Here is a 19081-nt window from a genome sequence, read left to right as displayed (position 1 = left end):
CAAAACACCACTAGAAAAAATAAGTAAAAGCAAAAACGGGCTGGGGGCATGGCTTAAGTGATAGACTGCCTGCCTAGCAAGCTCGAGGCCCTGAGTTCAAACCCCAGTACCACCAAAAAAAAAAGTTCATCATGTGCACAGTGCTATGCTTTTCTAAAGAAACAGATTTATTTAGGTATAATTTTAATGCCATAAAATTCACCTATTTAAAGTGTGCAACTGCAGCTGGCAGAGTGGCTTAAGCAGTAAGAGCGCCTGCCTAGCAAGTGTGAGCCCTCCATTTCCTCCTCCTCCTCCTTCTGTTTTGCATTTGTTTTGTTTTATTTTGAGACAGGATCTCTCTGTGTATCCCAGACTGGTCTTGAACTCGATCCTCCTGCCTCAGCCTCCAGAGTGTTAGGATTACACTTGACTCTTTGTTTTTTTTTTAATATAGGCATTTATAGCTACATTTCCCCTCTGAGAACTGTTAGGTTCCATAAGTTTTAGTATGTTGCATCTTCTTTTTCATTTATCTTAAAAAGTATTTTCTAATTTCTCTTGTGATTTCTTCTTTGACCCATGAGTTAATTTCCACATATTACTGAATTTCCCAAATTTCTTTGTTACTGATTTTTAAAACTTCCATTGTGCTCAGGAAACATACTTTGTGGGTTTTGTTCCTTTTAAATGTATTGGGACTTATTTTATGGCCTAATACATGATCTGTCCTGGGCAGCATTCCATGTACACTTAGAAGAATGTGTATTGTGCTAGTGTTAGGTAAAATGTTTTATAATTTGTTACATCTAGTTGGTTTGCAGAATTGGTCAGGTCTTGCGTTTCCTTGTTGATCTGCTTTTCTTTTATGCATTGCAAAAAATGGGGTATTGCCAGGCGCCAGTGGCTCACACCTGTAATCCTAGCTATTTGGGAGGTAGAGATCAGGAGGAGGATCACGGTTTGAAGCCACCCCAGGCAAATGGTTTGGGAGGCCCTATCTCGAAAAAACCCATCACAAAAAAGGACTGGTAGAGTGGCTCATACAGTAGAGCACCTGCCTAGCAAGCATGAGCCCTGATTTCAAATCCCAGTGCTGCCAAAATAAAGTAGGTTATTAAAGGCTCCAACTACTGTTAAGCTGTGTATTTCCCCTTCAGTTCAGTCCATTTTTGCTTCCTGTGTTTTGGGGGCTCTATCATCAAGTGCCAGCACTGAGTTTTTGTCATAGTAAAAGCTGTAGTGAAAGGCAACACTGGCACTTTGCGACAGGCTAGCCTTTAACTTGGTGATCCTCCTGCCTCAGTGTCCTGAGTGTTGGAATTACAGGTGTGTACCACCATACCTGACTTCAAACTGGAGTTTGAAGGGCATTTTGAAGTCTTGTTTTCCAATACTTTGACTGGCATGATGATCTATAAGGTAATGGTTAAAAACATGGGTTTTGGGGCCTCTCAGACCTAGACTCAAATCCAAATTGCCACTTGTGGACCCATGTGACCTTAAGTAAGTCACAGAACCATCTGGGCTGGTTTCCTCCTTGGTAAAATGGGGATAATGATGATATCTACCTCACTGAGTTATAAGGATTTAATAGGATCATGTGTAATGAACTTAGCCTAAGTGAGTACTAGCTTGCCGTGTATCTGCTGATAGCAAGGCAAGTTGGCATGGTCCGGGTATATTCTCCCATATCACATGGGAGGGGCTCCCAAAACAGAGTGTAGGAGAGAAGCCACTCAGAGATAAAGCATTTGCTCTGTTTGGTTCTCCCATTTACACACCTACCATCAAGAGCGGTTGATAAGAGCATTTTAGCAACTGTATGTGTAGCAGGCAGGGCTGTTCCTACTTGAAAATAATAAGCTTTGAAGAATTATAAGAGTGCTGCCTCACTCTCCCTCTTCTACCTGCCATATTTCTTTTTTTTGGTGGTAATGGGGTTTGGGCCTCACACTTGTTAGGCAGGTGCTCTACCACTTTAGTCACTACACCAGTCCCCACCTGCCATATTTCCCTTTCACTTTACATTTTCACCTCTTTAAATATGTTTACAGCTGAGTCTCAAATCAGACATGTCCATGTAAGAGTCCAGTGATACCAAGACACCAAGGTGTTCAACCCCATCCCCACCTCACCCCATGCCTTTTCCCATTTCAGATGTGACAGGGCTGTTGTAACTCAGGCCATTAGATTCTACTCTACTTTCAGGGTCAGCCATGACACGGCTCTCACCCCTCCTCCCCCTAACTTGTAGCAGCCAGATCATGCTTTCTCTTGGTATCTACCACCCAATTGTGCTGCACAGACAAGGGTCAGAGATGCCAAGGGAGCTCAGCCAATGTGTTCAGCAGCAGGCTCACCTGTTGATTCTTTCTCTTGGTTTAGATTACATGCACAGCGCCCACCGCCCTGTCACTGGGGGCCACCTGGGGAAAAAGGAGAGTAGTTATGTGGGCAGCGTGGGCACCAGCCCCAGGAAGTCGAGCCGCTGCACGCCCCCGCCTGCCGACTCTGAGCTTGTCAGCTTCTGCTACCTCCACATGCGGGAACAAAGGAAGGAGCAGGAAAGCCGGACAGATGTCAACGAGAACCTAATCTTCTTTGAGGAGACCAGGCCCCGGACCAAGTCCGACCCCACATCCAAAAGCTCTGGCCAAGGTTATGAGGTGGTCCCCGATGACTTTGATGCAGCCAGCCTAGATCATGAGCCTTGTGCCAGCAGGGCCCGGTCATACACCTTGGACAATTCCCTTGGGGCTGAAGCCCTGAATTTCTACTGTGACTCTTGCAAAGCCAAACTCCAGGAGCAGCTGGGCCCTTGCAAAGGCGGAAGGCCTGGCTCCTCTCGTGACAATATTGTAGACTTGATGTCCCTCCCACCACCAGGAAGTGAGGAGGAAGAGGAAGAGGAAGACGAGACAACTTCTCTGTTGCCTGCCATTGCCGCCCCACCCCCTGGCTTCCGAGACAACAGTTCTGATGAGGATGACCCCAAGCGCCGGGCTGTCCAAAGTCAGGAGCAAGGACGTCATCTGCGTGGGCTCCTGTATGATGAGATTCCAGTGACACTGATAGATAGCATGCAGACCAGGACGGTCCGAGATCATGCCCAGGAGCTCGACGATGCCCTGGTGTCCACTCTGCAGGCTCTGGAAGCCCTAGCTGCTTCAGAAGATGGACCCCACCCCCCACCCCCACAGACTGCAGGTAATGGCCCATTCCTTCTCCCTCTTGCCTCTCCTTCCCTCTCCTGGCCTAGGAATGGCCAGCAAGTAGCATTGCTTCTTCCCAAGCAGATCTTAAGGTGACCGGCATGTTAAGGCAGTGGATGGGCCAGATGTAGTGCAGATACAGTCTAAGGGACAATGATGTGTGTCAGCAGTGCAGCTCACCTCTAGCTAGAGCTACAACTCTTGCCATTCCATCTCTCTGAACACATCTTGCAAATGGATTCCAGAAATTAGGGCCATGGCAGCCCCAGAGCCAGACCAGATGGAGGAACAGAAAAAACTTGTGAGAGATGTAGAACAGGCAAAGAATAGCAGCATCCACATGATTAGAAGAAAAACAAAAGGAGCAACTAAGCACTTAGTGACCTGGAATCAGGAGAGCCAAGAGCCATCTCTGTTCAGGGCGGACGTCTTTATCCTGCTCAAGAATATGTGCTCTGAGTCACATGCCCCCGGGTCCTGGTTTCTTCACTCAGTCAGTGTGACCCATCATGGCAAGGCCCTTACTCTCTCTGAGCTTCACTGTTTCATCTTAAATGGGCTTGAAAACAGTAATCATGTCACATAGCATTGTGAGGATTAAATGAGCTCCTTCAAGCAGAGCACTTAAGTACTGCCTCACACACCGGAAGGACTCAGTAAGTGGTAGGTCCTACTATAAATTATTAGTTGCTAGGAGAGTCGTACAACATGCCTGCTATTCCCTCTTACACGCATGTGGATCCATCCTCTAGACAAACACACATGTCAGACATGTACCCAGAGTCTTATGTGTACCTTCATACCCATACACCTTTTTTAAAAAGAAGCAAAAGACACAGCAACTGGAAAGGGATAAGGAGGAACAAGGAGTATAAGTGTGTATGTGAGACAGGGCCAAGGGTGGACAGAGAAGGGGAAGGGATTGGGGTTGGAGGGAGTCCACCTTTTCTGTATGTGAAAGCTTGGTATAGGGTAGCCCCACGTGTTTGGCCCTGGGCTGGCATTTCTCTTTCCCTGCGTCTGGAACTCCAAGCACTAGCTGCTCCCAGGCTCAAAGCCCATGTGGCTGCCAGACAGAGGACAAGCTTAGCTAAATGGCCTCAGCTGTGAGGACTGTGGCAGGCCTGGCCAGATGATCAGGGATAGAAAAGGACCTCTCTTTGCCAGCCCTCTTCAGGACAATTAACAGAAATTTCCTAGCTGTTGAATCTAAAAATAGTGTTGATTAGCATGTAGTTTTTGCATGTTAATTTGCCACCAAACTGCCCAAATCTTCTCTATGCCTTTTTTGTTACTCTTTTGGGTTCCAGCCTTTCATTCCGCTTCTCCTGGCCTCTCATTCCTCTTTGTCTCCTCCCCTCGGCTCCTCCCACCCCGGGCCCTACATTCCTCCCAGACCTGATTGGTTTTCTCTGACTTGAAATACTGCTGCCTAACCTGAGCCTCCATAAACTCTCTGTATCTGGTTGGAAAAGAACTTGATGCTAGTAAGTGTAACAAGTCCCATCGCTGTTCCTCCAGGTCTGATTGTGCTGGCCACAATCACTCCTGAATCATCTCTGGACTCAGGCCATGAAACCAACTCTTCTGAGCTCACCGACATGTCGGAGATGATGTCGGCCATGAAGCAGCACCAGAATACCACCTACTTCCTGGCCCAGCACCTCAATAAGGACAGCCTCCTTGCCCGCAAAGACCTGCCCTTCCGGATCCAGAGCTGCGCAGCCCAGGCTGTTCTCAAGGCCCCTTACTCTCTTGGGCGCCCGGATCCCAACCCGTCCCTTCAGCCAGTTGTCACAGGCCAGAATCCTGGCCCCCCAGGCGCTCGGAGAAAGCTGCCCCCATCAGAGGCCCAGGCACAGGGAGAGCGAACATACTCCCTGGCAGTGCACCCGGCACTGTCCCCACAGCTTAGTGAGAAGAAGAATCTGAGCCTGCTGCCCCCAGTTCCTGAGGACAAAGGGCCTAGCCACACAAGGGCAGGCCTGGAGGTGTCACTGAGGCCAGCCACGCCAACTCTCAGTGAAAACCAGGTCTCAGAGCTGAGGGAGAACCTGCCCAAGGAGGTCAGGCTGAGCCCCAAGCTTATCCTGGACCCAAAAGGCAGTGTGACCCCAGCCATCATCTCAGCTGCCCTCCAGCAGGTGGTGCATAGTAAGAGTCTAGCCACACCTGGTGGAGCCTTGGGGAATGCCCCCAGCAGGGGCGAGAGAAGACTAGAGGCCAGCGTGGGGAGGCCAGAAACTAGCATGATTAGCAGCAGTGCCAATAAGAATCTGAAGTTTAAAGTGAGCTCTGGCACTCTAGAGCCCTCATGGAATTCCCAGCAGCAGCTAGGCACAGAGGTCTCTGCCAGCCCCAGAGCAAGCACAGGTAGCCGGGCTGACAGCCTCCACCTCTCCCCACAAGAGGACAGGCTTCTGGTTCAAAGCTTCCCTCCCAAAAGCTATCTATCTCGAGCAAGTCGGGAGTCGTTGGGCAAGCAAGCTACAGGAGAGGTGGCAGGTAAGGGCGGGACAGAGGGTACCAAGCCTCCCTCGCACAAGCAGGGGCCTGTCTCTAGCCAGGGGGAGAAAGGGCAGCTGGAGAGCACATCCAAAAGCAGTAAGCTAGAGGAGACCAGCCTGGTCCCCCGAGCTGGCTACCCCATGGCTCTGCAAAGCCCTACCTGTCAGCCTAGAAGCCAGAGCCCCAGCTGCCAGCCCCATGGTCACAGCTCCAGCAGCCAGTCCAGAGGTCAGAGCCCCAGCTGCCAGCCTCGAGGCCAGAGCCCACTGAGACCTCAGGCTGCCATCCGGCAGGTGAGCACTATGCCATCCAGGAAGCTTGAAACGACCCTGGACAGAGTCCCCTCGCCCTCTGAAGGACCCAGCAAATCCAAGTCATCCCGAGGTCCTTTCCGGCTCCGCAATTTATTCTCTGCCACCTTCCCCACCCGTCAGAAGAAAGAGACAGATGAGCGACAGGCCCAGCTGCAGAAGGTAAAGCAGTATGAGCTAGAGTTCCTTGAGGAACTTCTCAAGCCACCAAGCCAGGGGGAGCTGCCCAGCACAGAGTACCTGCAACCTCCAGCACCTGGCCGCTGCAGCTGCCAGCTACGGAGCAGCCCCGTGCAGCAGGGGCCTGGCATGTCCCGTGAGCAGAGGCGTAGCTGTGACTGCAAGCGCATCTGCCGAGGGGGCCGGCCGCAGGCTGCCCAAACACCCATGCCTGGTCTTCGTGGGAGGGAGAGGGACAGGGTCCCCCCTACCCAGAGGCAGCCAGAGGCCGGCCCAGGCTTGAGCCTCAGCAGTCCTGTCAACATCCGTCGCATCCGGTCCACCAGCCTGGAATCCCGAGAGTGCCGGTCGGACCCTGAGAGTGGTGTTTCATGCCTGACCACGTGTGCCTCAGGGGGTGAGTGTCTCGGAGCTCCCAACTACAGGAAACTAATGCGCCGCTACAGTATCAGTGAGCTGGACCAGGGTGACAGTGCCTCGCTAACCTCGGACGTCTACCCACACCCACCCCTGGGCATGCTGCCCAGGGAGGCCAAGGAGGTAGAGGCAGGCCTCCCCCTAGCCTTGGGTCCCAAAAGCAAGTCTGTGGAGTCACCAACCCTGGGAGACCCCTCATATGTCCAAGTGGCCCCTGAAACCAAAGGCCCCAGACAGATGGCCGTGTTCACGCTGCCAGAGGAAGTGTACCGGAAGCCTGCAGACCTGGATGAGGACAGTGAGAGTAGCAAGTGCTGCTCCATCCGCTACTGCTTCTACTACCGCAAGTGTGACATGGCTGATGATGCCAGTGATGGCAAGGACGAGCTCTCCTACTCCATCCCCATGAAGATTCTGCCTGGCATGAAGTTGGATGAGCAGGTGGTGCCTGTGGTGAGCAGGACCCTGCAGGTGCTGGACGCTGCCACCTGCAGCAGCAGCCCTGAGGCCTCTCGCACCCAGGAGATTGACCTTCGGGTGTCCACCTTCGAAGGGAGCCTAGCCAAGATAAATGCCCTGCGGGCCCATGCCTATGGACTCCCTGATGGCTTCCTGGCTGCCCGGCTGGACACCAACGAGCTACTGACAGTCTTGCGGCAGTGTGTGGCCAGCCCTGAGGCCCGTGCCCCCAAACCCTATGTCTCTCAGATCTCTGAGTACAAGCTCGAGCTAGCACTCAAGTTCAAGGAGCTCCGTGCCTCCTGCCGCCGTGTGGCCAATGTGGACAAGAGCCCAACTCACATGCTAGCGGCCATCACGGGCAGCTTCCAGGTGCTGAGCAGCCTCATTGAGACCTTCGTGCGGCTGGTGTTCATCGTGCGCTCTGAGGCCCAGCGCCAAGAGCTGCTGGCCAAGGTAGAGGAGGTAGTGAGGAATTACACCTTCCTGCTGCGTGCAGCTGAGGAGTCCACAGCCCGGAACCTCAACCAGCAGCAGCAGCAGCAGCAGCAACAACAACAACAGCAACAGCAGCAGCAGCAGCAGCAGGTGGCAGCCACCACAGGGGCAGCCACAGGGCACCCACCAGGCTCCCCGACTTCGGCGACTGTTATGAGCACATTCACCCGCTCCTTAAAAACCCTTATTAAGTAGGGCACTTGCCCAGGCCTGCCCCCCTCCCCACCCACGGCCCCAGGTTTGAGCTTTGTGGTCCTTGCATCTCGTGGTGAGTGTGTGTGTCTGCTGGGCCAGTCAGGGTCCAAGAGCCCATCAGTCTCCAGGGAGTAAAAACTCCCTTGGCTGAGGCTCTCTCTTAAGGGCTGCAGGCCTAGCTGCTGCCCTGGGTGTCTTCACCCCTTCCCCGGCCTCTGGGCGTCACTGTGAGGGCAAAGGCCCCTCGCCACTACGCCCACCACAGAGCTGTATTTTATCTCTTCTCCAGAGCTGAGAGGTGACATCAGGCTCACTTCCTGCTCTGAGTTGAGCACCTGGGGAGCTGGAGCCTTGAGCTCCTCCTGGCATCTGCTCCTCTATAGGGAGTAGTGGCAGTAGCAGTCGGCCACAGTGCTGATCCAAGGAGAGAGGGCACTCGGTCCAGATGTGCCCACCCATCCTGGGCTCACACTCACCTGGCAGGAGCCACCGCTAAGGGCCTGTGCCAGGTAGGATGTGTGCAGAAAACAACAGGGCCCGGCTGTTAGTGGCCGGCCCAACAGGCTGGCAGCCTCGGGAGCCCTCGCCCCCAGGTCCAGTAGCTCCACACCAGCCATCCCCAAAGTGCCCTGCCCCTCGATGATGGGCAGGGCAGCTCAGTCCACTAGGGAACCAGCCTCTGGGATCACCCCACTCGTTTTGGGTAAGGTACCTGGTGAAAATGTCTGCCCTGGGGAAACCCAGTGCAGGCCTTGGAGCCCGCCCGGGCCAGCCCAGCCCTGTGCATGAGCTGTTGCCAGGGGTGTGTGGCTCCGCTCTCAACATCTCTCTACCAGACAGACTGTCCTTAGGAGTTTGACTTAGCTATGGATTGGGGTGGGGGGTGGGGGGTGGGGGGCAGGGATGGGGGGTGTTGATGACTATATCTTAAACTTCTGGAAGCTAGCGTGATATGTTAATCCTGAGTATATGCTTTTGGCTGTGTATTGACCCTGTGGATTTGTCTCTCTAAGAAAAGAAGCTGAGCGCCTTACCCGGTGCAGTCCTGCACCTCTCTCTCCCTCTCCGGAACCATCTGGAAGGGAACTCACTGTTTAGCATCCTCCTTGACACACATCGCCTATTGCTGCCGCTACTACCACCGCCACCACCGCTGCCACCGCTGCCTCCACCGCCACCCCCCCCATAACCTTCCTGGGAGTGAAGACACGGAGTCCCTACCAATGTCCCACTGTAGGGAACAAAGAAAGCCAATGTTTCTTCTGTATAGATTGCTTCTCATCCACCTTTCCATATCTCCCTGTGTCCCACATCTCCCACCCTGCGTCTGCCTCTCTTTCATCACTGTGTGAGAGGCCCATGTGAAGTCTTTCGTTCTTATGTGAGTTTTATAAAGATGTACACTGTGCTGAGCCCCTACCCACTCTTGGTAGCCCCTACTGCAATAAGCCCCCCTGAGTGGCAAGATCTCCTGGCAAGGAGGAGGGGCTCCCCTTCTCCAGAAGCAGCCCCCCTTCCTTGCCACTCCTCCTGCAGGACCAAGTTGTTTAATGGGCCAGAGATGCAGCCAATGGGGAACCCTTCCCCCAGGACCACTGCCAGCCCTAGTGCTGACGTGGTCTTCCTCTTCTCCCAACTTCTTGATCCTACCTTTGCCACTCAGCCCCTGCCTGTGTCATTCCACCGCCATCATTCACCTCTCCCCCAGCCTCATGGAGAGGGAACATTTTCTAATGTCTGTATATAGTATATATACTACATAAATATATAAATTATATATATACACTAATTTATGTCTTGTTTTTCAAACAAGAATGATTAAATCTATTCATCTTACTATCCCAGTAAGTCTTTGCACTGTCTCTCTGTGTAGGGGGGGGGTCCTTGAATTGTTGGTTGGTGGCAGCCCGTTGAGTGCTCCTCTTGCACTTCCATCCTCAGGCATCTGAGCCCTGGTGGGTAACGAGAGCTGAGGAGACTGCTCTTCCCACCACTTATCCCTCACCACTCCCACCCCTGCCGATGTGCAGGGGATGTTCTTTGCTTCCCTTAGAAGCCTTGCTTTGGGCTGAAGGTGTGACTCAAATGGTAGAGCACCTGCCTCACAAGCACAGAGCCCTGAGTTCAAACTCCAGTACTGCCAAAAAAAAAAGCCTGCTGTTTATCACAAGTGTGCGGTATTATCCATCCCTTTCCATTGACCATCAGGATCTCTGACCAACCTGGCCGTCATGGGTGCAACCTGAGAGCTAAAGGATTGGGGGTACTGACAAACATGCAATGCACCCCAGGCCTACTGCACCCAATGGTCTGGGAGTTGGGAGACAAGGTTTTAGGCCAATGCTTAGGTTGGGATTGGGGAGTGAAACCTCTGATCCCCGATACCCTGAAGTTTAGGCTAATAAGTCCCCTGCAACAATCTTTAGCAATTTTGGGGGTTGGGGAAGGAGTGTTGATAGAAGCATCAGGACTCTAAGCAGAACCAACCTGTTGGGCTTGTCAGAGTTACTTAATGCTGAGAAATTATTTTCTTTCTCCTGTTCTCTTCATCCCTTCTGGTAATCTCAAGTCCCCACTAGCCTTTGAGGTGCCTTTGTGCAAATCAGAGACAGGTTCTCCCCAATAACAAATTAAGAAAAAAAAAACCTCCCTCTGGATGATGACAGCCCTGAGGGCACATGGCTTGATAATTTCAGCTCAGTCCAGTTCCACTTGCCATGTTGGCTGGGTACACAATCATGGACAGTGGCCCCGATGAGTCACATCCTCCCAAAGATTGACTTTTGTTATGTCTGCAAAGGTCCTGGCTAAAGATGTTTGGAAGCCAAACACTGGGGGAGGGGGAAACAGAGGTAGCAGTCAGCCTGGGCTGCTCTACAGATTCCCCAATGCATGCAAGTAGGAGGAAACCACAGGTGACAGCCTGTGGCAGAGCTCTTCTGGGGACTGCATGTCAGACATACTACCCCATAGCACCAAGGCTGGGATTCAGTGGAAGTCAACGCCTGTACAAAATGAACCCTGCTGACACTCACAATGACCCAGTGAACAGTCCAGAGCTTGGGCCTCATATCCCTGCACCAACTACACTGGTAGCCCTGGAAGATCAGAAAACATTTTTATTTGGCTCAGTACCCTGGGTACTCACCTGCACAGTACCTGGCACATAGTAGCTTTTCAGACTCCTGGAAAGGGTCCTCTTATCAAGGGAGTTGGGGCCATCATGCAATGTGCCACCAGCTCAGCTGGGTCTCTCCTACCACTTCCCCAAAGCTTCTGAAAGTCTCCTGAGGTGACTACTGATCTCCCTTCCTGTGACTCAGGGCCATTCTGTGAAGTAGCAGGGAGTTCACATGCCCACCAGAATCTTCCCCAACATCCTCCACTAGGGCCGGAGCCTGAAGTTGATGCTCTCCAGTCACTCCCACACAACCCCACCCACCCGAGCCTAGTTCCTGCCTTGCCTTTCTGACTTCAGCCAATTACAGGAAAATGAGTTCAGACTGTTGGCATGGGCCCAAAGTGCCAATGGGGCTGGCACAGGCACATTTTTTTCAAGCTGTTGTCAAAGCACTGTGGATAATAGGCAATTTCATCAGCAATGAATTGAAAGGACCTGCCTCAGCCAGAAGTTTTGCTGCCAAAGTGGGGAGGGGAGGCCCAATTGCCAGTCCTGGGAAGGGCATACATTTATGCCTTTGGTTCAAATTTCTCCCATCAGCCAACAGAATGGGAGCAATAACCACATCTCACACCTCAGCCAGACTGTGGGGGTGTGTCTGCAGCAAAGAGGAGAACCTCCTTGGAGTGAGAGGAAGTGATCTTTGAGGGTTCGGTCCTGGGTCCCGGTGAAATGTCTTGGACTCCAGGCGGGGGTCTCTTAGGTGTAATTTTCTGCAGCTGCGAGGCACTGTCAGGTGGGAAGGGGGAAGCCTTTCCCTCTTGCAGTATGTTAGTGTTGCTAGTGACTCCTTCCCACACATCCCACATAACCACACACCAAATTCCTGGGTAGCATCCATGCCCCAGCTTCACAGGGGCATCCTCTGGTGGCAGTCCTGATGTCTTCAGCTGCAGAAGATGAACCTACCACTCAGGAATAAGTGATGCTTTTCCCTCTAGGTGTTGACGTCTCATTCTAATTTATGAGGCTTTGGCTAAAAGGAGCAGGTGTCTGTACTGTGTTGGAATCCTTCCATAACGCAGAAAGCAGGAGTCAGGAATATAGCTCAGTGAAAGAACACTTGTTTACCATGTGTGAGGCCCTGGGTTTGATCCCCAGCACCCCAAAAAACTTAGAAAAAAAGAGAGCTGGGTGGTAGTACATGCTTGTAATCCCAACACTTTGGAGGCTAAGGGAGACGGACTGAGAGTCCAAGGCCAGCCTGGACTGCATATTGAGACCTTGTCTCAAAGAACTAAAAACAAAGGGCTACAGCATAGTTCAAGTGGTAGAGCACCTGCCTAGCAAGACTGAAGCCCTGAGTTCAAATCTCTGTGCCACAAAACAAGTTACAACAACAAAAAAAGCTCATGCCTGCAATTCTAGCTACTTGGGAGGCTGACATTGGGAAGATCACGATTCAAGGCCAGCCCAGGCCAAAAGTTTACAAGACCCCATCTCAACCAATGTCTGGGCACAGTGACACATGCCTGTCATCCCAAACTACATAGGAGGCTGAGATGAGGAGAGTCACAAATCCAGGCCAGTCTAAACAAAAAAGTTTTCCAGACCTGGTGGCACATACCTTTCATCCCAGCAGAAGCAGGAAGCATGAATAGATGGCTTGTGGACTAGGCTGGCCTGGGCAAAAAGAGAAACCCTCTCTCTAAAACAATCAGAGCTAAAAGGATTGGAGGCATGGCTCAAGAGGTACAGGGCCTGCCTAGTAAGCATAAGGCCCTGAGTTCAAACCCCAGTACTGCCAAAAATAAAAAATCAACCAGAACAACAAAAAAGTACACAACACAGAAAAACTGATCCCTGCCCTTTAATAGGCAAAATCAACTGTGCATGAACATTGCCACATGCCACGCACTTGCTATGCCCCACGCGCATGCTTGCTCTCATTTAACCTGCACAGGGCTGAAGGCATAGCTCAAGTGGTAGAGTGCTTGCTAGGTAAGGCCCAGAACTCAAACCCCAATGCTACCAAAAAATAAGAAAAAAATAAGGATTCATTTAATCTGCACAGTCCTTTAAGAGAGATAGTAATCATCTCCATTTCTCAAAGTAGCCCAGATAGGTTAAGCCAGTAGCTCAAGGTCCCCCAGCTAGTCGGTTTTCATACCCAGCCCATGCTTTCAGCTGCCACCCTACAGTACTTAGCCCAGCCCCAATTTTGAAGCACTTCCCCTGGAAAAAGAAGCATGGATGCAGCCACAGTCATCAGAAGATGGCCTGCAACTGCTGCTCACAGTCCCCGCAGCCTGTGGTAACAGGTGGTGCATAATGATGGCATATGTAATGCAGGGTACCCTGAGGCCTCCTGCCTCCAACCTTTCTTTGCCACTCTGCCCTGCGCCACGTGCCTCATCACAGAGCCAAGAATGACACCGTTTATGTGCATGTCAACTTGTGGGTAGAGCAGTTGTGTCCTCAAGAGTCAGCCTCAAAATATACGTTGTGGCACTTGCCCAGCAAGCATGAGACCCTGAGTTCAAATCCCAAAGTGGAAAATATATGTTCATGTGAATTCCTAGGTGGCCCCTCACCCCCTCCCGTGTGCCCATTGTTATAGTGGGGTCTGAGTCTCTCAGGGTTATGAGAAAGTGCATTGACAGAAACAAAAATCCTGAATGTGAATTTTTCTCTGAGATTTGGGAGGAAAATATCATTCAGATGACATGTTAAATATTTTTATATCAAGAAAAAATATTTTTCCATAAAAATACCATAGTGAAGAATGCAAAAGTCGCATACCTTTGGAAGAATACACAGCATTTCAAAGACACTTGAGACTCCTGTCTGATACTTCCAGATACATTCAGTTACCTGCCCACCTGGTGATAATGGTTATGCTTCTCGATCGACTCCTAGACCTGCATTCATGGAAATGTTGGTTACACCCAGGGTCTATTAGATGAGCATAGGCCCCAAAGGGAGGACATCTAAGATTTGTCTGTTTCTATGCATCTCGGCACATCAGGATAAGGAACCTGGAGGTATAGGGTGCCAGGAAGGGACTCCAGGAGGAGACAGGCCACAATATAAAAGCCTCCCTCTCCTTTCCCTTCCTTGCCCCTGCTTAGTGTTGCCTGTTACATGCTTAAGCAGGGGGTCAACCCTGAGCACACTGAGGGGAGCCAGGCTCCCTGCAAGCCCGAGATTTCTGGATTTTCGATGAGCAAGTCAAGCAAGGAGACGTGTGGGCTAAGTAGAGAGGATCACTCCAGAACCAGGGGTCGGTTCTATTTTCAGCCCAGCGGCTGACTGACCATATGATGGGGTCCAAGTCTTGCACCTGTTTGGGCCTTTTCTCTAAAATGAAGATGACTGAGTCTTCAGCCTCTCTGCGGCTATGAGGATTAATGAGGTGATGCAGCAAAAACAGCGATAAAATTCCTGACTCCTAGCTGTACAAGCCTAACAAGTGCAAAGTGACTGCCCCGTTTGCAGCCCGTGCACACAAACTAATTAAGCTTGCACCAAGGGCCTAGAACTAGGACCTTGGCCTGCACAGGTTTGGGGGTCCTGTTCCTTCAAATGTCTCTTGCTCTCAGGCAAAACTATCTTCTGTCAGTTTCCTTCAAAAGGGACATGCACGACCTCTCCCACCTCACTTTCTTCTGAATCCAAGCCCACTGACTGGCCCGTGGTCAGTACTTTGGCTTGTTTCTCTGACATCCTCCAGCTCTTTCTTCATTCTCATCCTCCTTTCTGAAGCAGCTATAATTAAAGGAGGTTTTCATTTCCAATTATTCTTGAACATTCAGTTTTAACTAATAGGAAAAGCTGGACTAGAAGTGTGGCTAAATGGTAGAGCTCTTGCCTACCATGTGTGAGGCCTTAGGCTTAATCCCCAGTGCTGCAACAAGGGGTGGGTGGAGAGAAAGAATGAAATAGTTTTTAAGAAACTCACTTTAAAAAAAATTTTTTTTCTTTTTAAACTATTTATTTTTTAATCGTATTTTGAATTAGTATACATTAATAATATGTGGGAGTTTCACTGTGGCAATCCCATACATGTGTATGGTGTCTTTTGAACAAGTTCACTCCCTGTATTTATATTCCCAGTCCCTCCTCCCACCTCAACCCTTTTTACCAGTGTTTGGAGTGCCTCGCTTTGCTGTCTTCAACCATATACATGTAGCACATTTTGGTCCTCTTCCCTCCTCAGTATCCCTTCCTTTCTCCCTCCCCTCCTCACCTGACCCCAGACAATCTCCTACATACATTTATGTCCCATGATTAGCATAATCACCACCAACGTCATAATCATTTTAAGTCTAGTTTCCACAAACGAGTGAGAACATGCAACATGCAACATTTGGTTTTTTGAGCTTGGCTTATCTCAGTATGATGGTCTCCAGTTCCATTCATTTTCCATCAAACGATAAAATTCCATTTTTCTTTATGGCAGAGTAATATTCTATTACATATATATGATCATTTTTCTTCATCCATTCATTGGTTATTGAACACTTAGGCTGGATCAACAATGTAGCTATTGAGAACAGAGCTGCAATAAACATAAGTATGCAGGTATCTTTCTTGTATATTGATTTACACTTCTTTGGACATGTGTTCAAGAGTGGTATGGTAGGACATATGGTGGGTCTGTTCAGTGTTTTGAGAAGCCTCCATACAGATTTCCATAGTGCTTGCACTAGCTTACCTTTCCATCAACAGCTGACGAAGGTTCCTTTTCCCCCAACACCATTGCCAATATTTGTTGTTTGTTTTCTTAATGATGGCCAATATGGCTGCTGTAAGATGGAATCTTTTTTTTTTTTTTTTTGCGTTTTGGAAACCTAATTAATTTTTTTTTATTTTTATTGTTTTATTATTCATATGTGCATACAAGGCTTGGGTCATTTCTCCCCCCTGCCCCCACCCCCTCTCTTACCACCCACTCCACCCCTCCCTTTCCCCCCCACCCCCTCAATACCCAGCAAAAACTATTTTGTCCTTATCTCTAATAAAGAAAATTTTTTGTAATAAGCAAATGAAATTAGACATTTAACAAAAATCTCTAATGTGATAGTTTTATTTACTATGTAGTCCTCATATTATACATTAGATCTCTACACTTGTTCATCCTACATTTCACTATTTGTATTCTCTGACCTCTCCCCTGCCCCTGTCAACCACTGTTTTATTCTCTATCTCTGTATATTTGACCTTTTTCTCAAGATTCTACATATGAGGGCTGACAGAGTGGCTCAAGCGGTAGAGTGCCTGCCTAGCAAGCATGAGGCCCTGAGTTAAAGCCCCAGTACCACCAAAAAGAAAAGAAAAGGAAAAAAAATTCGACATATGAGCCAGGTATGGTAGTGCACACCTGTAATGCTAGCACTTGGGAGGAGGAGGCAGAGGATCATGAGTTCCAGGCCAGCCCTGGTAACATAGCAACTCTCTCAAAGAAAAAAAATTCAGATATGAGCAAGATCATTTAGTATTTATCTTTATTTCACTTAGTCTAATGCCCTCCAGGTTCATCCGTGTCATGGATCTGTTTCTTATGGCTGTATGCTGTATAAAACGTGTATATATCCCACGTTTGATGGACACTTGGGTTGTTCCCATATCTTGGCTACTGTAAAAAATGATGCAATGAACCTGGGAGCCATGGGAGTTCAGGTTTTCTTACAACACTGCTATTTCATTGCCTTTGGCTACAGACCAAGAAGAGGCATTGCTGGGTCATATGGGAAAAGGGGTTTTCTTTCTTTCTTTTCTTTCTTTCTTTCTTTCTTTCTTTCTTTCTTTCTTTCCTTTCCTTTCCTTTCCCTTTCTCTTTCTCTCTCTCTCTCTCTCTCTCTCTCTCTCTCTCTCTCTCTCTCTCTCACTCCCCCCTTTCTTTCTTTCTTTCCCTTCCTTACTTCTTTCTTTCTTTCCTTCCTTTTTTTTTGATAGGACTGAGGTTTGAACTCAGGGCTTTGCACTTGCAAAGCAGGTACTCTACGGCTTGAGTCTCACCTCAGTCCATTTTTGTTGTGGTTATTTTGGAGATGGGGGGGTCTCACAAAAACTATTTGCCCAATCTGCCCAGAACAGCGATTCCACTGATCTCAGCACCCCACCAACCCCAAGTAGTGAGGATTATGGGCCTGTATCACTGGTGCCTAGCTTCTTTCTTTCTTTTTTAAATTTGAGATAGGGTCTTGTTATATAGCTCAGGTTGTCCTGGAACTCACTGTGTAGCCCAGGCTGGCCTTGAACTGGAAATCCTCCTGCCTCTGCTTCCCAAGTACTGAGATTACAGGCATACACCACCATGCCTAGCTCTAAATTCCAAATTCTCATCAATTTCTCAGTAGCAACTTCTCAGTGGGAATGCCTCCCACTCCCACCCTCGCAGTTCACTACCCTATGGCAGCATGCCAAAGGCAGCATGAGATACAATTTTTCAGGCGGGTGCCGGTATTGCACGCCTGTAATCCTAGCTAATCAGGAGGCAGGGATCAGGAGGATTGCAGTTCAAAGCCAGCCCAGGCAAATAGTTTGCGAGCCCCTCTTTCGAAAATACCTAACACAAAAAAAGTCTGGTGGAGTGACTCAAGGTGAAGGCCCTGAGTTCAAGCCCCAGTACCACCAAAAAAAAAAAAAGAAAAAGAAAAAGAAACAATTTTCCAAAGATTTATGGAGAAGAGGACCATTCAGCTCCCAAGATCATGGCAAAATTGTTTAGAAGGCAAACTTGCCTTTGGTTCCCCCACATACACTGGTTGTCTTCCCTGTCCTTATCTCACTAGGACATCCTGGGTCTTCATGCATTTCGGTGGCTTCTCGATGTCCCACGGGATGATGACCCTCTAGGCTTCCCCTGCCTTCAAACTGATCTCCTCTTCCACTTCATCTCCCTAAGCTCAAACTGGTAACAGGGACATATGTTTGGTTCTGTGTCATGTGATTAACTGAATAAAGCCCTTTGTGCTAGGCCTAAGTCACACTCACGTTCAATGCAAGATGCAATGAATCCAATCCTTTAATTGGTATATATGCTGGGTGATCTTGGTACCGTGGCTGTCAGAAATCCCTTCTGTCAATTATAAGATTGTGACAGTGGGGAGCACCCAAACCACTGAAGGGCCATCTGTTCTCTCTGCCTTCTCTAGAACCCTAAACACTCAATCCCATAGCTTGCCCCATGTGAACTAAGGCTCTCATCTGCCTCTCCCTATGTCATATAAATTGAGGATAAATCTACAGTTTCTTGGAAGTAAATGCAATTTCTGCCTCCTAGTGTGGTTTATAGGTCAAAAATTGCTATATGACCTTTGCCACCAAGGACAGAGGAATTGGTAGGAAAGCAAAAGATCAAGGACGGGTATTCCTTCCCCTTCCCTAAGGCGGCACCACGGAAATGTACAATGCTTCCAGGGACGTGAAAAGACTCAAAGAACCAAGCAGAAGTGGGCAGATTGCTCGTGATGAGCAATGGAGGAGACTTTGACTTGACTTGCAGTCCTGCAGCCCTGAGCCCATGCTAGCCTGGCTCAGTAACATGGCTGCCAGCAAAAACCTTACACCAGGAACCAGAAGACTTTGGTTCTTGCAGCATTTCCAAGAACTAGCTGGGTGACCTTGGACATCTACTTCTCCTCTCCACTTACCAATTTCTTGCTATATAGAAAAATGGGTTGAACTAGAAGGTCTATATTAGCTTTAAAGGAATCCTTTTTCTCAGCATGCTTTCACTTTGGGGGGGGGTGGTTTTTTCTTTTTGAACAGGGTCTTGCTAAGTAGCCCTGGCTGGCCTTGAACTCTTGATCCTGCTACCTCAGCCTCTCTTGTGTTGGGATTACAGGCATGTACTACCATGTGCAGCTTTCACTTAAGCTTTTTTTCGTTTTTGTTTTTGTCTTTTAGGTGGTCATGGGTATCAAACTCTGGACCTCCCGACCACTAGGCTGGCGCTCTAGGACTTGAGCCACCCCACTGGCCAATCACTTAAGCATTTTTAAATGTAGTGTCATCCAAATAGTCTTCAGGTCAGTAATTAAACTGGGAGAATTTCTCAGTTCCTAAAAGATAAACGCCAGAACAAACCACACAGCCTCCTTGGCCCTGCTGCTTTCATTTAATTGCTGTCTGTCAAAGGTGGGACTGAATCTCTCACCTTTTAAATCCCAGGATGATTGTAGCTCCCGTGA

At 49.4% G+C, this 19081-nt stretch overlaps 1 protein-coding gene across 4 annotated transcripts in view; it reads left to right on the top strand.

Moving 5' to 3' along the window:
• The window catches only part of Frmpd3 (FERM and PDZ domain containing 3), a 133763-nt gene extending 125130 nt beyond the window's left edge, over window positions 1-8633 (top strand). For all 4 annotated transcript variants that reach the window (XM_074062644.1, XM_074062646.1, XM_074062643.1 and 1 more), the window contains 2 exons: window positions 2368-3189; window positions 4716-8633. In XM_074062644.1, the coding sequence (XP_073918745.1) occupies window positions 2368-3189; window positions 4716-7762 (3869 nt within the window). In that variant the 3' untranslated portion in view covers window positions 7763-8633. The remainder of the gene's footprint in view (window positions 1-2367; window positions 3190-4715) is intronic.
• Window positions 8634-19081: the final 10448 nt, after the last annotated feature.

Source organism: Castor canadensis, chromosome X (assembly GCF_047511655.1).
Source record: "Castor canadensis chromosome X, mCasCan1.hap1v2, whole genome shotgun sequence".
Lineage (NCBI taxonomy): Eukaryota > Metazoa > Chordata > Mammalia > Rodentia > Castoridae > Castor > Castor canadensis.
This window is presented reverse-complemented; position numbering and strand designations above follow the sequence as displayed.